The 21,650-nt window shown below is 34.5% G+C and overlaps 2 protein-coding genes across 2 annotated transcripts; one reads left to right on the top strand and one right to left on the bottom strand.

The window, feature by feature from the left end:
* Positions 1-1,265: 1,265 nt before the first annotated feature.
* On the bottom strand, positions 1,266-4,361 carry rpl36 (ribosomal protein L36). Its single transcript, XM_079413152.1, has 4 exons — positions 4,305-4,361; positions 3,808-3,902; positions 2,732-2,866; positions 1,266-1,396 (listed from the first exon to the last, which is right to left on the bottom strand). The coding sequence occupies exons 2-4, from the start codon at positions 3,898-3,900 to the stop codon at positions 1,307-1,309; spliced, it is 318 nt and encodes a 105-aa protein (XP_079269278.1). The 5' UTR covers positions 3,901-3,902; positions 4,305-4,361; the 3' UTR covers positions 1,266-1,306.
* Positions 4,362-5,198: 837 nt separating this feature from the next.
* Positions 5,199-20,613, top strand: lmnb2 (lamin B2). The gene is made up of 12 exons (XM_079413148.1): positions 5,199-5,619; positions 8,273-8,409; positions 9,968-10,124; positions 10,203-10,328; positions 10,986-11,156; positions 11,235-11,360; positions 13,595-13,815; positions 15,667-15,904; positions 17,685-17,792; positions 17,871-17,990; positions 18,470-18,568; positions 18,648-20,613. Exons 1-12 carry the CDS (start codon positions 5,416-5,418, stop codon positions 18,687-18,689), a joined length of 1,749 nt encoding a protein of 582 aa, XP_079269274.1. The 5' UTR covers positions 5,199-5,415; the 3' UTR covers positions 18,690-20,613.
* The last annotated feature ends 1,037 nt before the right edge of the window (positions 20,614-21,650 follow it).

The raw sequence follows: 21,650 nt of genomic DNA, 5'->3' as shown, positions 1-21,650 counted from the left end.
TAACCCTTATGACTGGTTTTGTGGTCCAGGGTCACGTGTAGCATTGCAGCTTATATCACAATGCTGACGTTTCCTCTCAGATTTGCAGTTTATGCACAATTTTGTCTTTACATTTAGCTGTTTTGAAATATAAACTCAGAAATTGAGGGGAAAAAAAGTCGCAATTACATTTTTGTAAAATCCCATGGTGGAAATATCCTTCTATGGTTTTTCCACTGATGTATAATAACTGTACCCCCGTTTTAACAAAGGCCTAGTCCCAGACTAAAATGCAAGTCTGAGCTGTTTCAACAAAGACATTTGCACCGACTGATCTTAAAATATATCAGTGCCTTTGTGTTGTCTTCAGATGCACACCAGTAATGTTTTTTCAAAGGCACATTTATAAAAATGACTTCAAATGTCCTAGCCTAATTAAACTATGGTCAATCCTGGGTTAACCAGGCCTTAGTGTTTTTTTAGTCGCATAAGACTGATTTTGTAGTCTTGTACACGGTTTCAGCCAACTTTAAGACCCGAGCGTTTTAGTGAATTAACCCTGGAAGACAGACATTTGGACAAGAAATGTTGCAGAGAATTCCTAGTGACATATTGGTATTTGTACTAGTTAAATTAATCATTATAAATCATTGGGTAATCAAATCAGCTATACCTTCATAATATATAGGACTATAGAGTACTAACATTTCATCTCAATTTAATTGATCACTACTAAAATTAGAATATAGGTCTGTGTAGAATTCATAGAACTATACTGTAGCTCAGATGTATCTGAATTTGATCGTTATTCTAAATGTATAAAATTCATAGATTAAGCATTTTACGTGATCACATCTCAGGAAATAAATCAGATGTATTTTACATATTCTGCAAAAGTCAGGTGACAGCAGATATCAATGTGTATTTTTAATCATTCTACCGTTACCTTATTCCCATTAATATATTGTATTATACATTATTCTGTACATGTATAACTACACATTCTGCATGAATAAAACACCCAGAAGCAGGTGTTAATAATCAACATCTTTTTGACTCATTTGAAACACAAATGGTTTATATACACAATGTGTTTCCTTGTTAAATTAAAAATTGATGTGATGTTAAACCATTTAAAACCATTACTTCATTTCAGTTTCATCATGTATTGCAGTGCATAATACCGGACGCTTGGGTTTACTTCCATGACACTGATCATATTTACTCAGCAGTGCCTTTCAGCAAACATCAGCTACTGGACTTTCAATGAAGCTCAAGAGTCAAAGTTTTGTTGTCACACATACAAATTTATTTGTCGTTACACAGTCTACTCCTTCTTGGCAGCAGCTTTCCTCATCGCGGCCAGAATGTTGCTGAGCTCTTCTCTCTTTCTCTTGGCGCGGATGTGAGTTCCCACCTGCGCACACACACACACACACACACACACAGTCATATCATGAGGATAATGTGAGGTTCAGCAGAAATCAGACCTGCTGCTACAACAGCAGTGTTACGTGCTGCTCAAATATCACTTAGTGGCCAGATACTGTATTATTACTGATCGAACATGGTTAACTGAAAAAATCTAATGCAAATAAAATATGAAAATATTAGTGTTGTCAAACGATTAACTCTGTATATTTAATATGTCTATATAAACACGTATATATTTAAGAAAAAAATGTTGTTTATATACTAAATATTTATATATAATATGACTTATATCAATATAAATATACACGCGTAAATATTTTCTAAATATATACTGTGTATTTATATAAACAAAAAATATACAGTACACATGTAAACAACTTATTTTGTATGCGAAACTGAAATTAATGAACTACATCAACGCATTAAAACTAATAAATTACACCATTACTAAAACTTCAAAATAAGATTAAAACATTATTAATCTAAATCTTAAAAATATACAAAACATTAATATTTAATTCAAAAATAAATATCTAAATTCAATATAAATATGAATAAACTATATCAGTATCTCAATTATACTGAAATAACACTAGTCATGTCAGTTATGGCCTTCGGTATCAGACAAAAACTTATTATATTTTGTACAAATTGTTTAACGGTAAGTTGTTTCAAAGACGTTTTCTTTCAAATCTAACCAAATTATATCAATGTATATACATATAATGTAAAATTAACAAAATTACAAATTTTCTGTCATGCGGCACAATTTGTGATTTGATGCGAATAAACCCCCCCACACTTTGGTACACTTGTGGAAAAAACTGACTACAAGAGATTTCTTATGATATATTAATGAATTTAATCTCGTCGCCAACTTTTCTTCTTCTTTCTGGAACTGACTAAAGGCCATTGCACACCGAGTCCGAAATTTTCACGTTTGTTTTTCCGTATTTCCCATCTTTTCCGATCAAATGCATGCTGCGGATGCGAAAACGCAGAAAACCGAACCTGATCTGCAAGTTTCGGAGGCAGTGTGCAAACGTGATTGACACTACGTGGTTGTATTTGTTTTTGGGAAAAAGCATTATTTGTGGATAGTTCTGGCAATATTCACTCAAAAACTCATTGATCACTGAGGCCTATGATCAACCAAACAAAACCTGTGCTAACTGAAAGAAACAGGGCGACAAAAAGATTTAATCTAATATTTGGTGATAATATTAGCATAACGAGAAATTTACAAACAATTTTCAAAGGCTGGTCATTTTTGACTGGGAACACCAAATTAGGTGAACTTGACAAATTGGACACGTACCCTTTTCTTGATGAACTTGAGGGCGCGCTTGTCCTTGGACACCTTGAGCAGCTCCATAGCGCGCCTCTCATACGGCGCGAAACCGCACACCTCGCGGATCATGTCGCGCACAAACTTGGTGTGTTTGGTCAGACGCTGAAACACAGGAACAATGCCACGTTAATAATGAAATGCTATTGTGCATATGGCAATGCATGATGGGAGAAACAAGGGTTTCTGCAGGTTTTTATGAAGGCAACTTTAATACGTGTTAGGAACAATACACTACCAGTCAAACGTTTTTGAACAGTAAGATTTTTAATGTGTTTTTAAAGAATAATGTTTTCTGTTCACCAAGCCTGCATTTATTTGATCCAAAATACAGCAAAAAAATTTTATATTTTTACAATTGAACTGTTTTCTATTTGAATATATTGTAAAATGTTATTTATTCCTGATAAATGATGCTGAAAATACAGCTTTGATCACATAAATAAATTACATTTTAACACACATTCATATTGATTCATTTAAATAGTAAAATGTTTACTGTATTTTGGATCAAATAAATGCAGGCTTGGTGAGCAGAAAAAACATTAACCATCTTACTGTTCAAAAGCTTTTGACTGGTGGTGTATATCAATATGATCTTGTATTAGCAGCACTTTATAGTTGGAAAAATGCAATGTTCAATAGATCTCCATTACCATTTAATTCACTTTACAAACAGAAAAACACTAGAATATGGAAATAACTGTACCGTACCTTCTGATAACACTGTAAAATATCTGTATACTAGAAAAAATAGATGTCCTAACCCTCAATTTCCAGTGAAAATATCTAAAAATGCATTTATTTGAAGAAAAAATCCATAAAACGTCCAACAAATAAATCAAAACCAAGTTATTTTATGATTAAACCAATGGTATTTCAAAGCCAAAAGTTTTCACACCTCTTGTTTTAGCCAAACTCACTTCATTTTGCATCTGAAGTTTCTTGATTTAAGGATGTTCAGATATATTGGAAATCGAGACATGGATACTGAGGCAGATATTAATAAGTTTATAATAATAATAATAACTCTGCATAAGACTTACTCCTCGCCTGCGGCCGTGTTTGGGCTTGGAGACGTTTTTGGTGACTGGATGGCCTTTGTTAAGACCCACCGCCATAGGATACCTGATGGCCATGTCTGTGGAGAGAAATATGATTTAATAAACATTCATAACCGAGTGAAATATGAAAACACGGTCACGTGTGCTGAGGTCAGATATTAGCGGGCTGTATGACTGCTATTAATCATTATATAACAATACTTCATGATTCGGGAGAATACATTGAATATTTCCTACTCGTTTTGGAGATTATATATTATATTTTATTTATAATAGCAGCGTTTGAATGATTATAACATCCCCTCAGGAGTTAAAGCCTCAAAACCCCGCGAACATCGGGCTTAAAGTTCACAATAGCAGCTGGAAACCGCTTCGCAAAGTTTATACTTTTAAGAACAAACGCTTTTGTGTTGATTTGAGCCGCGATGGATTAGATATTAATGTGATTTTATCGCTTGTGATTCTCCGGCGATTCATACCTGCGTTTTGCTAATGGCGTCCAAACCGGAAGGACCGCTGCCAGGCGGAAGCTGATCTTTCACACGCGACGGAGAGAAAGCAGTTCGCGGGAAAAAAATAAGTGGCGCCGCCTAGAAGTGAGTAACAGATCTTATGGTGACTTTGAAGTTATTATTTTTAATGCATGTTTTTTTCCTTATTAATAGAACCTTTCGATCGAGTTAAATCAACATGATACATTTTATTTTCCTTCTACATTTTTTTCATTGCAAAAAAAAAAAAAAAAAAAATATATATATATATATATATATATATGAAAATGGCACGTGTTTGGAAATTTCTACTTCTTTTTATATTTGTATTTTTTATTTGTTATATTTATATTGTTTTGTTGTATATTGCGAATATAATTATTAAAATAGATAGATTTATATAGATTTGTAAATGTGTTTCAGTGCCTTACCTTTACCTTTTTTGTGCAATTTTTATAGTCAAACCGTTTTTATAATTACACTTAAGTTAATAATAATAATAATAATAAAATCAATGCCTGAATTATGTGTTTTTTTACAGTCCATGTGAGCCAAAAATATGAAAAACATCAAAACCTAAACAGAATAAGTGAAAAACCATAATATAATATAATATATGACAAAAAATCCACTTTGTTGTTCATGAATTATGAGCTACACAAAAATATGTAAAAATACGGAGAAAACCTAAAAACGAAATAATATACAAAAAAAAAAAAAAGAAAGTTGCTAAGGCTCTTCGAAAAGTAAAAAATAATAACACACTATAAAAATAACGACACTGAAATATTCCCCACATGGCTGTTCGGCGCTTTTTAAGTTTCGGACTACAACTCCCATGAGCACTCGGACTGAATTTTGGCGCGGTTTTACGTTAGCGGCGGCCATTTTCTTTTCACACCTCCGTTTCAAAGACAGCCAACCAGCTCTCGGACTACAAAACACAGTTTCATTCAAAAAACTCCTCAAACTAAAACTCCGAACGCCACCGGAGGACCGTCCCAAGCGCGACTCGGAGGCCGCTGCGTACACCGGGCCGAAGTGGAACTCGGAGGAGTGTTTATTTGAGCTGAAGTGGGTGTCTGTAGCGTGAAGCGATATGGCGACCGCAACCCCGAGCCGCGCGTCGGCCGCGCGAACACCGCTGAGCCCCGCGAGGATCACGCGCCTGCAGGAGAAACAGGAGCTGAGCGCGCTGAACGACCGCCTGGCCGTTTACATCGACCGCGTGCGCTCCCTGGAGCTCGAGAACGACCGGCTGCTCGTTAAAGTCTCCGAGAAGGAGGAAGTCACGACCAGAGAGGTAAGTTAACAACGATCCTTTGTGTTGCTTTTACCGTTAATAAACCCGCCTGTGCATGCAATCTTCACCTCCAGAGTCGCTAAGTGTCGCTTTTTCTCTTAATACGGACTTCTAGTTGATATTGATCGAGTTTAGTGTTCATTTTGTGCTTTTAGTGTGCGTTTAAACATTTAAAACTTTCAAAGTGTGTTGCGCGTGATGTACAGCATTTGAAAAATCGCGCGAGGAAGTCATGCATTTTGACAGAATCGAGCTCTGAGCATTGAATAACGTGCTTTGGTTATGCAAATCCACGCACAAATCTGTTCACACATGCATTGCATGTTAAAGGAAGTGTATGGGAGATCTATAAAACGCACTCAGGGAGTGGCGAGTGAGTTGTGTCCATATGCTTCTAATTTGTGAGTTTTATTTTTATTTATGCATGAGTTGATCGCTTAGTCATGCACTTATGTGTTAAAATGCGTGTAAAACCGCGCTAAGAGTGTGTTTAGAGTGCGTTTAGCGGGATTCCTGGACTTTTGAGTCTCGTCCTGGTGTGTTTGGGCGTTTTCCTCAAAGTTTGGGAGTGGCCAAATGCTCTTTTCAAATTTGAATCTGATCGCCACCATCTGCTGCCTTTGCTTTGAATGGTGACCACATCAAACTCTATCATAAATGCACAAATAAATAGTTTGAATGCAGTCCTATAAAAGCATTCTGACATGCACGTGTTTAGTGTTTTCAACTTAAACTGAGTTTATTTACAAGTAATGTCTGATAGTATTTGTTTATGGTTTTAATTCGAGACTTGTAGGGTCCTGAAATCATCAAATAATTTGTTATAAAATAATATGAATCAAGTTTGAATCGGTGTTTTTAATTTTCGTTAATGTTTCGAATGAATTTAGTTTTTATGGAAACCATTTTCTGCCACAGAATAAAAATAATAATAATAAAAACGGTGTTTGCGACACTTGATCCTGAGAAAAAAAGCCAGAATTGTGAGAGAAAAAGTTGCAATCACCTTTTATATTTTTAAATTCAGAATCGCAATTTGTAAACTTTGAATTGCACAAAAAAGTCAAAATCATGTTGATATCTTGCATTTCTGGCCTTTTTTCTCTTAAGAATTGTAAGTTTTATTTCTTGTAATTCTGTGTTAACATTTCTGAAAATTAGAATTATGAGAAATAATTATATATATATATATATATATATATATATATATATATATATACATTAAAAAGGACAGAAATGCATTTATTACATAAATATAAACATTAAAAAGGACAAAAATGCATTTATTACATAAATATAAACATTAAAAATGGCAAAAATGCATTTATTACAATAAATATAAACATTAAAAAGGACAAAAATGCATTTATTACATAAATATAAACATTAAAAATGGCAAAAATGCATTTATTACAATAAATATAAACATTAAAAAGGACAAAAATGCATTTATTACATAAATATAAACATTAAAAATGGCAAAAATGCATTACATAAATGTAAACACAAAAAATGGCAAAAATGCATTTATTACATAAATATAAACATTACAAAGGACAAAAATGCATTTATTACATAAATATAAACATTACAAAGGACAAAAATGCATTTATTACATAAATATAAACATTAAAAAGGACAAAAATGCATTTATTACATAAATATAAACATTACAAAGGACAAAAATGCATTTATTACATAAATATAAACATTAAAAATGACAAAAATGCATTTATTACATAAATATAAACATTAAAAAGGACAAAAATGCATTTATTACATAAATATAAACATTACAAAGGACAAAAATGCATTTATTACATAAATATAAACATTAAAAAGGACAAAAATGCATTTATTACATAAATATAAACATTAAAAATGACAAAAATGCATTTATTACATAAATATAAACATTAAAAATTACAAAAATGCATTTATTACCTAAATATAAACATTAAAAAGGACAAAAATGCATTTATTACATAAATATAAACATTAAAAAGGACAAAAATGCATTTATTATATAAACAAAAAATTACAAAAATGCATTTATTACATAAATATAAACATTAAAAAGGACAAAAATGCATTTATTACATAAATATAAACATTACAAATTACAAAAATGCATTTATTACATAAATATAAACATTAAAAAGGACGAAAATGCATTTATTATATAAACAAAAAATTACAAAAATGCATTTATTACATAAATATAAACATTACAAATTACAAAAATGCATTTATTACATAAATATAAACATTAAAAATAGCAAAAATGCATTTATTACATAAATATAAACAACAAAAATGCACAAATGACTAATTTGTTAGCTTTTAGTTTTTGTTCTTCAACTTATAGTGAAAGTTATAGTATTTGTAAAGTGTTCTTTAATTCGTTTTAGTATATTTTGTTATATTTTAGTACTTCAACTTAATTTAAATACAAAATCTCAAGTGTTAAAATAAGCGTATTTTTTAGTTTTTAAAGAAAAGTTATTTATAAACTAAAATGAATTTAATAATTTGTATGAAATAATTTCAGTTTGTTTCATGTCAAGTAACAAGTGTGTTTTTATGCTTTCGTTTAACGCTATAATCCTGGTTTGAGGATGTAAATCTCTGACTGATGGTGTTTTTCGTTCAGGTGTCTGGGATAAAGTCTCTTTACGAGGCCGAGCTCGCGGACGCCAGGCGAGTGCTTGACGAAACGTCGCGGGAAAGAGCCAAACTTCAGATCAATCTTGGAAAAGCCAACTCTGAGCTCGAGGAGGTCACTCGCAAGTGAGTACTGCTCAACAACACACTCCTGATATAAGACCAGCTGAATCCATTATCCTCTAATTACCCATGAGGCTTTAAGTCAGTGGTCGTCTTAAACTTAAGTTGGGCTTAACTAACCTGACTCAAATCTGCTTTGAATAATGCCACCAGAAGATCGACATCTCAGAGTCGTCTGTGTTCATGCGTGGTTTGTTCTTGCCCACATTTGCTTCAGACTTCGTGTTTGGTTGATCTCGTTGCTAATGATCTTATAAACAGGAAGTCTGTTGCTACGTGCTCGATTGTGGGTTAACCGCAGGAGTGGGTCACATCATGCCATGTCACGCAGATTTCGCTAGTTTCATCTGCACTCGGGGGATTTTTATTCTTATTCTTACGGGATTGAGAATCTCGATTACGTCAGATGAAACGTTAGCAGAGCTTGTGTTGTAGCAACTGAAAAAAATACAGGAGATGATTTGTAGAGGGATTAAATGTTTTGTTCGTTGATGGGCGTGTTGAAACGTGATAGGGGTGTTCAAACTATTTTTATAGTATTTCTTGTGCTTATTTTAATAAAAGACTAGTATTATTTGTATACTTTTATTATTGTTTATATGGTTTGCATTATATTTATATAATCGATTTTTAATATTCATGTCTTTTTAATGTAATTCAAACATTTCTATTGCTAATATTTATTAATATTTATTATATTTTAGTATTAACAAAAATTAGAACATTATTTTATTTTTCATGTGGTTTCTATTTTAAAATTTTTACTTAAACCATCTATATTTAATTATATTTTAGATTTAAAGTTTATATTATTATTCATATTATCCCTTATTGATAAAATTGCATATTTTTGATTTGATATACTTTTTTTTTTTTTTTTTTTTTTTTTTTTGTAATTTGTCATAACTTTTTTTGGTAATGTTTAACATTTATAATTAACATTACTTATTGGTAATATGTATTACTATTATTATTATCATCCTAAAATGTATAACTTAATATTATTTATTTTGTTTACATTTTGTAACTTTTACCATTACTTTTTTTAAATTTGATTTATATCATTAATATTTTTATAACTTAATCATTATCAATATCATCATTAATTGTATAACTTAATATTGTTCTTATTTCATATATTTACATTTTATAACTTGTTTATATTTTTAGTTTGTTACTGGAAATTTTTGTTTATGTAATTAATTTTTTTACAACTAATCCATTATTATTGATTGTTTGAGTACAGTTAAGGCTTAATTTAATTTTTGGGATTAGTGAGATCAACATCTTTCAATGTAAGAATATAATAAACTAGTACATCTTGTTCAATAAAACATCTTTTATTGATCTTTGGCTTCATTAAAACGGTTTTATCAGACTTTTTCTGTAACATGATATATAAAAAAGCAATGCATTAAAACCTAACACAATATATTTTGATATGAAAACACATTGAAGCACATTCAAGTGTAATGGATAAATCATGGAATGAATTTAATGCACTAAAGATTGGTTTTGACTCTATTAATCCAAAGATTGGCCGTCTGAATTTGTTTTCCAGCTATAAGAAGAAGGATGGAGACCTGGCTGTGGCTCAGGCTCGAATCAAGGAGCTGGAAGCTCAATACAACAAGAACGAGGCGGCTCTCAACACGGCTTTCAGCGAGAACAAGTCTTTATCCGCAGAACTCGCCGACCTGAAGGCTCAGCTGGCCAAAGTATGTCCCTCGATCCTCATTTCAGCTTCCCTCGCTTCAGAATAACATCTAACGGAGGCGCTGGTCTCTTCGTTTCAGGCTGAAGACGCTCACGGCGTGGCCAAGAAACAGCTGGAGGCGGAGACGCTAATGAGGGTGGATCTGGAAAACCGCTGCCAGAGCCTGGCGGAGGACCTGGAGTTCAGGAAGAGCATGTTTGAGGAGGTCAGTGCAGCTCGCTGTCGCTAATAAAAGAAAATCAAACTGCGCTAGGGGTGTGCGATATACAGTATTGACCTAGAAGTGAATGAAGAGACTTAAGTCAGACACCATATTGCCTGTTTTCGACAACAAAAATAACTCCAAACAAAGCCACAGCATTGTTTTGCGTCTCTGAGCAACTTAAAGTTTTGTTCCTGAATGAATCAACCGTTTAAATGATTCGGTTCAATCGCAATGACTCAAAAGATGATGCACACTTTTAGAAAAATGGCTTTATAAAGGTAAAAATCCATTTAAACTTATTGGAAGAGATTAATTTCTATCACTGCTGTGAACTGACCACCACACAGAATATGAAGAATATCAAAAACTTCAGGAGTCAGCTGTCCACGGTGGTGCTTAAGATACCAGCACAAAAACCCACTCAGCAAAATATTGTTTAATTATCGTTATCGAAAAATTCCCAGAAAATATCAAGATTTTTTTTTCTTTCAATATCGCACACCCCTAAACTGCTTTGTCAAAAGTCTTACATGCTGTCAAAATAAGTCAGACTGAATAAAATATTGTCCGATAATTAAAACAAATGCCGATATATATTGGGTGACCATTACTTTCTCAAGTCAAAGGTCGGCTGTAACACGTGAATGTTTAATGCAGGAGGTGCGCGAGACGCGTCAGCGTCGTGAGAAGCGCATGGTGGAGGTGGATTCGGGCATACAGCAGGACTACGAGTACAAGCTGGCGCAGGCGCTGCAGGATCTGCGCAGGCAGCACGAGGAGCAAGTGCAGATCTACAAGGACGAGCTGCAGCAGACCTTCAGGGCCAAGGTCAGAAACGCTAGATTTGCAAATAAAGTTGCTTTTGGAAGCATGGTTTGTTTGCTAACTGAAATCTTCCCTCTGCAGCTGGATAACGCCAAGGTGTCGTCTGACATGAATGATAAGGCAGTGCTCACTGCCCGTGAGGAGCTGCAGGAAGCCCACATGAGGATCGAGGGCCTGAGCTATCAGCTCAGCGCTCTGCAGAAACAGGTACGCACGGCCTGCCGTGTCCTAAATTAAGTCACAGCATCTTCAGTCATAATACTTAGTTCCTGTGAATCTTCTAATCCATCAGGTATGCTTGGTTTTTAGGGTTAATGTTGCTTATAAACTCTTGCACTAGTGACGTTATGACAGGAGTAGGGCCTAGTTTTTATTGTAGCGTACTTCATTGCCGCATGTACTTTTTCAGGCAGGATCTGGCCAGTGTTTCCGTAATACAGGGCTCGACAGTGAATGTTTCACTCGCATGTTATTATTTGGTCATTTAGCAGACGCTTTTATCCAAAGCGACTTACAAATGAGGACAACAGAAGCAATCAATTGTAGTATTAAAACAACTAAAAACTAAAAGCTAAAACTTTATAAATACTACCTATACACATTTAAAAAAAAAAAAAAAAAAAAAATGCATTCAACAATTTCAAAACTTAACATTTTAAGTGAAAAACACAAAAATAAAGCTAAAAACAATTAAAATATTAAAGAACAAAAGGTATAAGAGTATTATTCTAACATAGCACTAAGCCAAACACCAAAAAAAAACTATATATATATATAATATGTATGTATATGTACAACCACACACACATACATACATGCATACAAATACATGCACATTTATAAATTCTATATATATATATATATAATATAATTTCCATATAGTTTGTTGAAGTATTAAAATAACTCAAATGAAACTAAAACTTAAAGAGCTATACAAACATAATAAATTCAGACATTAACTAAAATTAAAATAGATAAATACAAATCACGACAGTATAGTTTATCAGTAATCCTAAAACATAATACTGCCTAGCCCACATGCTAAAAACAACAACTTACACACAGTAAGAAATGGTTATAAAAACTGAAACAAGTAGTAGAAAAGAGGAGAAATAAAAAGCGATACTCGTATCCTTTGCCGGTGTCTCTGCCCGGTGGAGTCGACGGTCTTTATACTCTACGGTCTTCACACAAGGAGGACTTCACGCGACCGCTGCCGCGGTAAACTAAGCTTTTTTATATACCCGTCTAACAAAATACTAATTGAATTTAGCTGGACACACTTTCCTTATTTTTTCACAACAAATGGCCAAGCAAGCGCAGACAAGATACACGAGACCAAACGCATATGTGACTACGGGTCCTTAAAAAAATTAAAAGGTTAACCCCCGGTTTCACAAAAGAGGCTTAAACCTAGTCCCAGACTAAAATGTAAGTCTGAGCTGTTTCAACTGAAATGAACTTGCACTGACTGATCTTAAAATATATCAGTGCCTTTGTTTTGTCTCAAGATGCACACCAGTAATGCTTTCTCTAAGGCACATTTATAAAAATGACTTAAATGTCCTAATTGAACTATGGCCTAATCCTGGTTTAGTCTAAGCCCTGTCTGTGAAACTGGGCCTATAGGTCATTAAAATTAATTAATGACCATTTATTTTTTTATATTTTATATTATTTATATAACTAACGTTTTAAATTGGGTTATTTTTATGTAATATATTATACTTTATAATAAAATTTAATATTTTGTTATCAAATGTATAGCTTTTATTATAAAAAATATTTTACATTTCTAAATATCTTTAATGGCCTAATAAAAATTATATTTTCAATTTAAGAGGTCTTAAAAATTGGGGATAGAAAAACGGGAATCCTGATACAGCTTAATCTTGTTTTTATTAAATATAGGAGGATTAAATTAATGGTAAATAGCCATTTAAAAAAAAGTCACAGTTTTATTTATATATATATATATATGTGTGTGTATAGGGATACACATCAAGTTATAAAGGTTTTAAAGTTTTAAGGACTATAAATAATTGCATATTTTTTAAATGCATTTTAAAGCAAAAAATATTTGAAAACCTTTGTATCCTAATAAATTAAATTTTAATGGTTTATTAAGGATAAATTAGGTAAATATTCATTGACCCCCCCCCCCTTACAGTTTTTTTTTTTTTTTTTTTTTTTATTTAAAAAGAAAAAAAAGTTTAAAATCTGGAGCACGTGCTGTTTGGGGGAGACAAAATTAACCGTCAATCTGCAGAAACCCAAAAGCTGATGTCTAAATGTCCAAGTTGAAAGCCTTTTGAGCTGAAACTTCTGTTCTGTTTTACAGTTTTACAAGAGAACATCACACTGTGTTGTAACGCTGAGCAGCAGAAATGATCTGGTGAATATCTGCATGTCATTCATGGCCTGTTTTTGTCCCCCTGCAGGCATCTGCAGCCGAGGAGCGCATCCGCGAGCTGGAGGAAATGCTGTCCAGCGACCGGGACAAGTATCGCCGACAGCTGGATGCCAAGGAGCGCGAGATGGCCGAGCTGAGGGAGTGCATGCAGCAGCAGCTCAATGAGTACCAGGAGCTGCTGGATGTCAAACTGGCCCTGGACATGGAGATCAACGCTTACAGGAAGCTGCTGGAGGGCGAGGAGGACAGGTGAGCCTCTATAACACAGGTTTGAGTCACTCAAGTCATGAAAAAATGACAGGAATGCAGACCTAGTCAGCTGCCAACATAGACAGCATTTTTGGGCTTTTAAATAATGTCTGTAGGGCCCTGTGATTTCTGCGATGCAGAAAACAGAGTTTAATGTGGAATGTCACGGTATTTGTCAAACTTCAGATGATTTAAACCAGTGGTTCTCAAACCTGACCCCCAGCCACCACACATTTTGTATGCCTCTCTCATAGGCCACACCTATTTCAAGTCTTGCAGACTCCACCAATGAGCTGATGAGTTGAATCAGGTGTTAAATGAGGGAGACATACAAAATATGCTGTGGTTGGGGGTCCCCAGGACAGGTTTGAGAACCACCAATTTAATCAAACCACACTTTAATCAAATCGAGAAATGGACCAGCATCTGTATATCTTAAGCCACAAAAACACTATTTAAATATGATTTCTTAATGTTGGGTGCGTCTCTGTGTGAATGAATGGCATCTCACTAAATGAGGACATAAATACATGAACAGCATCTCCAGAACTGCTCTGAGAGTCACTTCATGAGCATTTTAATGTTTCATTTAAATAAAACTATATCATATACACTCAGAAACTTAAAAGGTAGTCACAGCAACCCGTCAGAATAAAAGTTTTGGAAAATTATTAAAACTTTGTTTTTAAGGAATAATCACAAAACATTTCCATGTTTTAATTTTAACAGTAAATCCCTGCTGTTTGCCAAAAAAAATTCTTCTGATAACCAGAAAAACCTAAATACACAGAAAAAAAAATGTCGATGGTCGATGGACGGAAAAACAATTTCATAAGGCTATTGTAAAAATCAATTTGAATAAATTGTTGTTTTTATGCATTCAAATAATTAAAAAAAAACCTGAATATGGTAACAATAAAACATGGTAAGAAAAAAAAATTCATAGGGCCCTAAACGTCATTTTTGTTAAACTTTTTAATAAATGAATGTGAAATTGTTTGTTTCATGATTCTAATCAATTAGACATGCTCTGATTAATAAATGTAAAAAGTAGAATTTGGGAAAAATTCAAACTGATTTCATTGGGTTCTATGTCTGAATTTGTTGTCTAATTAGCTCACTAGGCTTTGTAACACATTCAGACAGGCCTGTGGCCAAAAGTGCTGCCTATTGAGAAAGCATCTCAGGCATCAGACATGCTTCAAAACCTAAGAGTCCTTTTCTACAGATGGAGACTTGTTAGGCAGCTTGTTAGCGTTTGAAACGCGTTTGAACACAGATTACTAGGTTTGCACAAGCCTGCGGCAGAAAACGGCATCAAGGTAGGAATCTTACTTGGTTTCATGACGCATTCAAGCATTTAAGTCAGCGATGCACACAAACTAGACATTTTTGAGCATTTTGCATGTGCTGATGGAGTTCTGGCAGCTGGTTATTATCATGGTTCGTCTTCACGGATACCTGCGCTCCGTAACTTGTTCAGAAACGCTCATCAAACACATTTGCGCTTCATTCTTGACATGCCGAAGGAGTAACGTGGGTTGTAAAATGTCACGCTGGAATGATAATTGTGTGTCTCGCTCGTGCGCAAGTGAACCGATAACAGCACTATCAAAAAAACGAGAGGTCATTTAGCACGAAGACTTGAAGACCAGCAGGCAGCTAGACCATCTTGAAGACTGAGACATAGTCTGGAGTTGAGATATTTGGAGCGCAGATGATAGGAAGGAAAGGTAAGATGACAGCGTAGTTGTATAAACAGCCGTTTTCATGGTGCAGTTGCCCATTTAGTGTTCTTACTCTTTTTACGATCACATACGTGATTTAACACGTGTGTCCCGTCTCCTGTAGGCTGAAGCTGTCCCCCAGCTCGTCCTCTCGGGTCACGGTGTCCCGCTCCACAGCAAGCAGCACTTCTATGTCTTCACGTAGCACTCGCTCCAAGAGAAAGCGTGTGGAGCTGGAGGAAGCGTCCACTGCGGCTCCTAAAGTCCAGATCAGCCAGGAGGCCGAAGCCACAGGCAGCGTCAGTATCGAGGAGATTGACCTGGAGGGGAAATCTGTGACCCTCAGGAACAACTCTGACAAGGTACGGTCAATGGGGAGCTTTTGGGAAAAATAAATAAATACATCACTTCAGTTTTACTTCATGTTTTAAGGGAAGACGGACTGTGAAGCACATGTGACCATGGATCACAAAATCAGTCATAAGGGTCAATTATACATCACATGAAAGCTGAATAAATAATCTTTCCATTGATGTATGGTTTGTTAGGATCGGACAATATTTGGCTGAGATACAACTATTTGGAAATCTGAGGGTGCAAAAAAATCTAAATATTGAGAAAATCACCTTTAAAGTTGTCCAAATGAAATTCTTAGCAATGCATATTACTAATCAAAAATTAAGCTTTTATATATTTATGGTAGGAAATTTGCTAAATATCTTCATGGAACATGATCTTAATATCCTAATGATTTTTGGCATAAAAGAGAAATCTATAATTTGGACTCGATGTATTTTTGGCTATTGCTACAAATGTACCCCAGCGACTTAAGACTGGTTTTGTGCTCCAGAGTCACATATTTTATTGGATTGTACTGTTTTTAATGTAAATAGACAACAGTTTTATTCAGAGGTGTGTTTAACTGATTTATTTAATGTATCACCTGAATGCTTTTTAGAATTTTTGTCTAGTGTACACCTAAAATGACCCCCCCCCCCCCATTTCCTGTCAATGCTTAGATGTTTTACCACAGGGGACGCCAACATAACAAATTAATCAACCAATTAAACAGGAATATTTTTGAAGTGCACAATTAAATGATACCAAAAAATAATTAATTTAAAATAACAAAGTTCATCCAGGGCCAACAATAAGGCAACACAAAATGAAATAAATATTAAAGTTGCCATAACCTTTTGTTAATTGTATAACTTGTATAATTTGTTCAGAGTTCGCCATGAAAATAGCCTTGATGCTGGCATGACGTTAAAAAGTGAATGAATGAATAAATAAATAAATTTAAGGAAAGACGCTACAGGTAAAAGCACAGATTTTTCTCATGCATTGGTCAGTTTTGAAATTTAGTTTTTTCATAGTGTTGTTTCCTGACTAGTGGAAAGAAAACGTCTAAAATACTCTTTAAGTGTTATTGCACTTGTAATTGATTTCAATTGCAGTACATTTACTTAAGTTTTTTTTTTTCTGCACTTAAACCAAACTTAAGTTTTGTTTCTATCTATATACTGAAGGTTTTTTTATAGAGGGGTTTGTTCATATATCAGTCACCTGATTTTATAACATTTTATTTCTAATATTATTTTTTTTGGTTTTTGACAGTATTTTCTGACAAATAGGAATCCAAAATCCCATTTATAAAAACAAAACAAAAAAAAGTTTAACTCCAATATATCAACAAAAATAAATCTAAATTTTGAACCTGGCTTTATCTACTTCTGTTCTGGAAATATATGCATATTAGTGCAAATTTAATTGGATAATGCCTCATTCACATATTTAAACAACATTTAAGGAAACGTAATCAATCAGCTGGGGAAGTATGTAAGGAAGCACGTTTCTGCTACTGAATTAAACATTTAAAAAAAGGAAATTGTGACTTTTTATCTCATTCAAACTTTTTTTCTTGCAATTACGAGAGACCTCTGACTTTTTTTTCTCAATTGTGTGATAAAGTAGCAATTATAACTTTTTATTCAGTGGTAGAAACAGGCTTCTATAGTATGGTGATGTTTATTAGCTAATATTTTTTACCATGTGGTGCCTTGCTTTACAAAAGAACAAAGGAAAAAAGTATTTCATCAAATATATCATTCATTTTTTGCTTTTTTTTAATTCCAAATTTAGGATCAATCTCTGGGCAGCTGGCGACTAAAGAGACAAATTGCAGATGGAGAGGAAATCGCCTATAAATTCAGTCCCAAGTTTGTCCTGAAGGCCGGCCAGACGGTAACGGTAAGTGAACGGGACCGTATTTCATTTAATTCTATCTCAGGATGTTGACTAGATGTTAAAATGTTGGTTCTGTGAAAGGTGTGGAGCGCCAACGCCGGCATGTCCCACAGTCCTCCTTCAGACCTGCTGTGGAAGAGCCAGAGCTCTTGGGGCACCGGAGAGAATATCTTCACTTTACTGGTCAATTCCAGCGGAGAGGTATGAAGAATAAGAACATATGTGACCCTGGACCACAAAACCAGTCATAAGGGTCAATTTTATTAAATTGAGATTTATACATCGTCTGAAAGCTGAATAAATAATCTTTCCATTGATGTATGGTTTGTTATGATCGGACAGTATTTGTCTGAGATACAACTATTAGAAAATCTGGAATCTGAGAGTGCAAAAAAATCTAAATATTGAGAAAATCTCCTTTAAAGTTGTTCAAATGAAGCTCTTATCCATGCATATTACTAATCAAAAATTACATTTTGATATATTTACGTTAGGAAGCTTACAAAATATCTTTACTTAATATCCTAATGATTTTTGGCAAAAAAGAAAAATGTATAATTTTGACCCATACAATGTATTTTTGGCTATTGCTACAAATATACCCGGCTCCAGGGTCACATTTCTGGCTTTTCCTCCTTTGTTTTTGAATCCAATTACGAAATGTAAACTTTGTTTTCCAGGAAGTGGCAAAGCGAACCGTCATGAAAAGCGTGATAGAAATGGAGAACGGTGAGGATGAGGAGGAAGACTTCGGAGACGAAGATCTCTTCCATCAGCAGGTTTGTTAAAGAAGAACTTAATGTAAAACATCTTGAGATGTTGAATGATATCCTTAACCAAACTTTCTCTTGTTTCCAGGGCGATCCAAAGACCCGATCCAGAGAATGTGCCGTCATGTGATGGAGCAGCACACCTTTAGTATTTTCCTTCCCACGATTCAGTCTTTTTTGTAGAGCCACTACTTTTGTATTCTTCGAATCATGCGTTCATAACGCCCCTCCCTTGATCCTTTATTTGTACGGACCTCATTTGTAAAGCCAGTTAATCTTGAGCTGCGATGCTATTTTTCAGTCGCCACTCTTCAATGAATAGTCTTTCCAGACGGCCGCAGCGACATCCCATTACGTACCGAGAATGAGTCAAACGACCTGAAATTAGAGAGTATTTGTGTGAGTCGGTGACTAACGAATCTGCATATTTATCTCAATGAATCATGCGTGTTCTCGTCACCGCAGGGTTATGAATGGGGGAATTATTATTGTTCTGTAGTGCACTATAGCCCGTAACTGACAGCTGTCGCTTAGCGTACCTTATGTTTTTGTGCTTTGCCAACCAGATGAACAGGGTGGAAATGAAACTAGATTATTCTAAATGACCGTCTAAACATCATGTGTTTTGATTCATGCTTTACATAGTATTATGTATGTTTGAATCCGTGACTGACTCATTTGAAATCCCCACTCATCCTAAATATAAGGAGTAACCAGAATGGTACTTTCTGGTGAGTACAATGTAAAAAGACTTCGAGAAGCTACTCGATTCAGTGTTGAATGTTAAATTTGAATGAATTTAGCATGTGAAAAATGGTTGAATTCGGCATTGAAATTGGACCTGAATTGGCACAGTTACAAAAGCACAGATGCTCGTGCAGATTTACCAAAGAAATGGACTATGAATGAAACCAATCTGACTTGTCAAATTTGACTTTATTTCTTGCTTTGCGCAATTTGCAAACTTGAGACTGAATTAACTAAAACCCTTGTCGAATCCAGTGAGTAATCTGCATCCATCCACCCTGTCGATTCTATTGCATTTAAGTTTTAACGCTCTTACTTTTTTATTTTAGATGTTTCTCAGACAATTATGCATGCAGCAGATGTTTTTATAAGAAACTGAGTGTTATGATGAGCTCTAGGGTCGACGCTTCAATTTTTCAGACAAACTGCGTAATACTGTGGTTTGTTTTTAGCTACAATCATATTTTTGATAGTTTTTTCCTCAGGATTTTTAAAACCCTAGTGCACAAGAATCTTTAAATGCATTTTAAATTTACATTTAAACATCTTATAAATTTGTGAATACATTCAGTGCAGTTTGTCCAAAAATAATTGACCTGGGAAACATTTTTATCTTTTCTTTCTTTTGTAAGGTAATGCAGTGTGGAACTATTTTGTTATTTTAATGGGGCTATTATTATCTACATGTTTACTTTTTAGGTTTCTTTCGAAGGTTCTGCAAGAACGAATTGTTTGATAGTGTATCAATTGGGGCGCACAGAATTGTGTAAAATTAAGCTCAAGTAAAGTTGTGTGTGTGTACATTTGTTACTTGGCCTCTGAGCTAATAAAATCTACATTTTTGTTTAGTTTTTAACATCATGCGACATGAATGGAAACCGTTTTCTTTGTCAAACACTCCACATCTGTGAATTTTAAATTTAGCTTCTTTTAGTTGAGTACACTGTTTTCAAGAGGAAAGTCATTTCCTTGTTCTTTCAGGTTTTATTAGACAGGGCTGTGACTTCTGTAACGGATACAATGTGATTAATAGACTACGAAATTGCCAATCTGTCAATAATCTACTGTAAAGTAAAAATTGCTATTTGAACTACCATCAAAAGCATACAAATGTGAGTTTAAGGCTGTAAAAATTGAGCCATAAATTGTGAACTATGAATCCAATTTGGTATGGGGTAAATTGTACGAACGCTTTTGAAGGCCTACAAGAGGAGGGTGCATGCCAAAAGTGTCTCATTTATTGTGATCTATTTTACTTTGATTTGCCTTTTTTTGTATGCAATATCCAATAAATGTTTTACATATTAAGTTGTGCGAACTCTGACTCATTCTGCAAAACACTGTTTGTAACATTGGCTCTAAAGTAAACTTGTGGAAGCTGGAGGTTGGTAGATTAATGCAATGAAACATTGGCTGTGATTTTAACATGGTTAAAGGCTTTTAAGCACTTTGCTTAATGTGCCAAAGAACACACTTTTTACACGGTAAAATTAACAGCCTCAGGTGGCTTAGTTGGGTTTTTATTTATAAAACGTCTGGAACAGCAGGCAAGTTTTCAAATTAGTGTGTAGAGGTGGCTTTTTTGCCGATTTATTTTTATATGGAAGCAACAGAGATATCAGTTTTATACTATGTTTAGTAAAAACATTGGTCTTTCTCATATATGGCACAATCTACAGTGACATTCAACTTGAGCCTGCTACATGAATTATTCATGTGTGTATAGACATGGAAGAATCTATGTTGCAGTTATGAATAATTCAAGACATTGCCATGTTTATTTGAAATGCGCAGATACACCAAGAACTCTGCCTTAGTTAAAATAAGGCATTGCAATATGGCATTATATCATGTGTCAATTACTTGTCAGTTACCAGCTCAAATAGCAATGCATAACAAATTGGCAAATCTACCCACAAGCCATTTCACCACTAGAGCGCACCACACTCCTAAAGTACACATTTTCCAACACTTAATCACATGCGGTATCTGGCTGTTTTTCTTTCTGTTTTCACTCTGTGACCTCTATATGTTGGGAGCTGTTTTCAGCAACGCCTCTGAAAACTGTAATATTACGTTCTTCACACAGCCAGTGCTAGAAAAGAGATCAACAGCTCATCTTCAATGTTCCAGAAGAAAAGGGCTTTCAGTGCCGTGCGTGGTGTGTTTGTACCAGACCACCCACGCGCACCTCAATTTCTGCTCTTCCCACTGTCTCTCAGTCATTAGCGTGTCATATACCACTGCCTGCGGTATGAACCCAGCCGTCTAGCCCTTTCTGTTGTGCCTGCAGTGAGGAAGGGTCTTTCGTTCTCTCTTTCTTCCTCCCACCCACCCCCAATCA

Source organism: Barbus barbus (assembly GCF_936440315.1).
Source record: "Barbus barbus genome assembly, chromosome: 49".
NCBI lineage: Eukaryota > Metazoa > Chordata > Actinopteri > Cypriniformes > Cyprinidae > Barbus > Barbus barbus.
The sequence above is the reverse complement of the archived record's forward strand: the minus strand, read 5'-3'. Positions and strand labels throughout refer to the sequence as shown.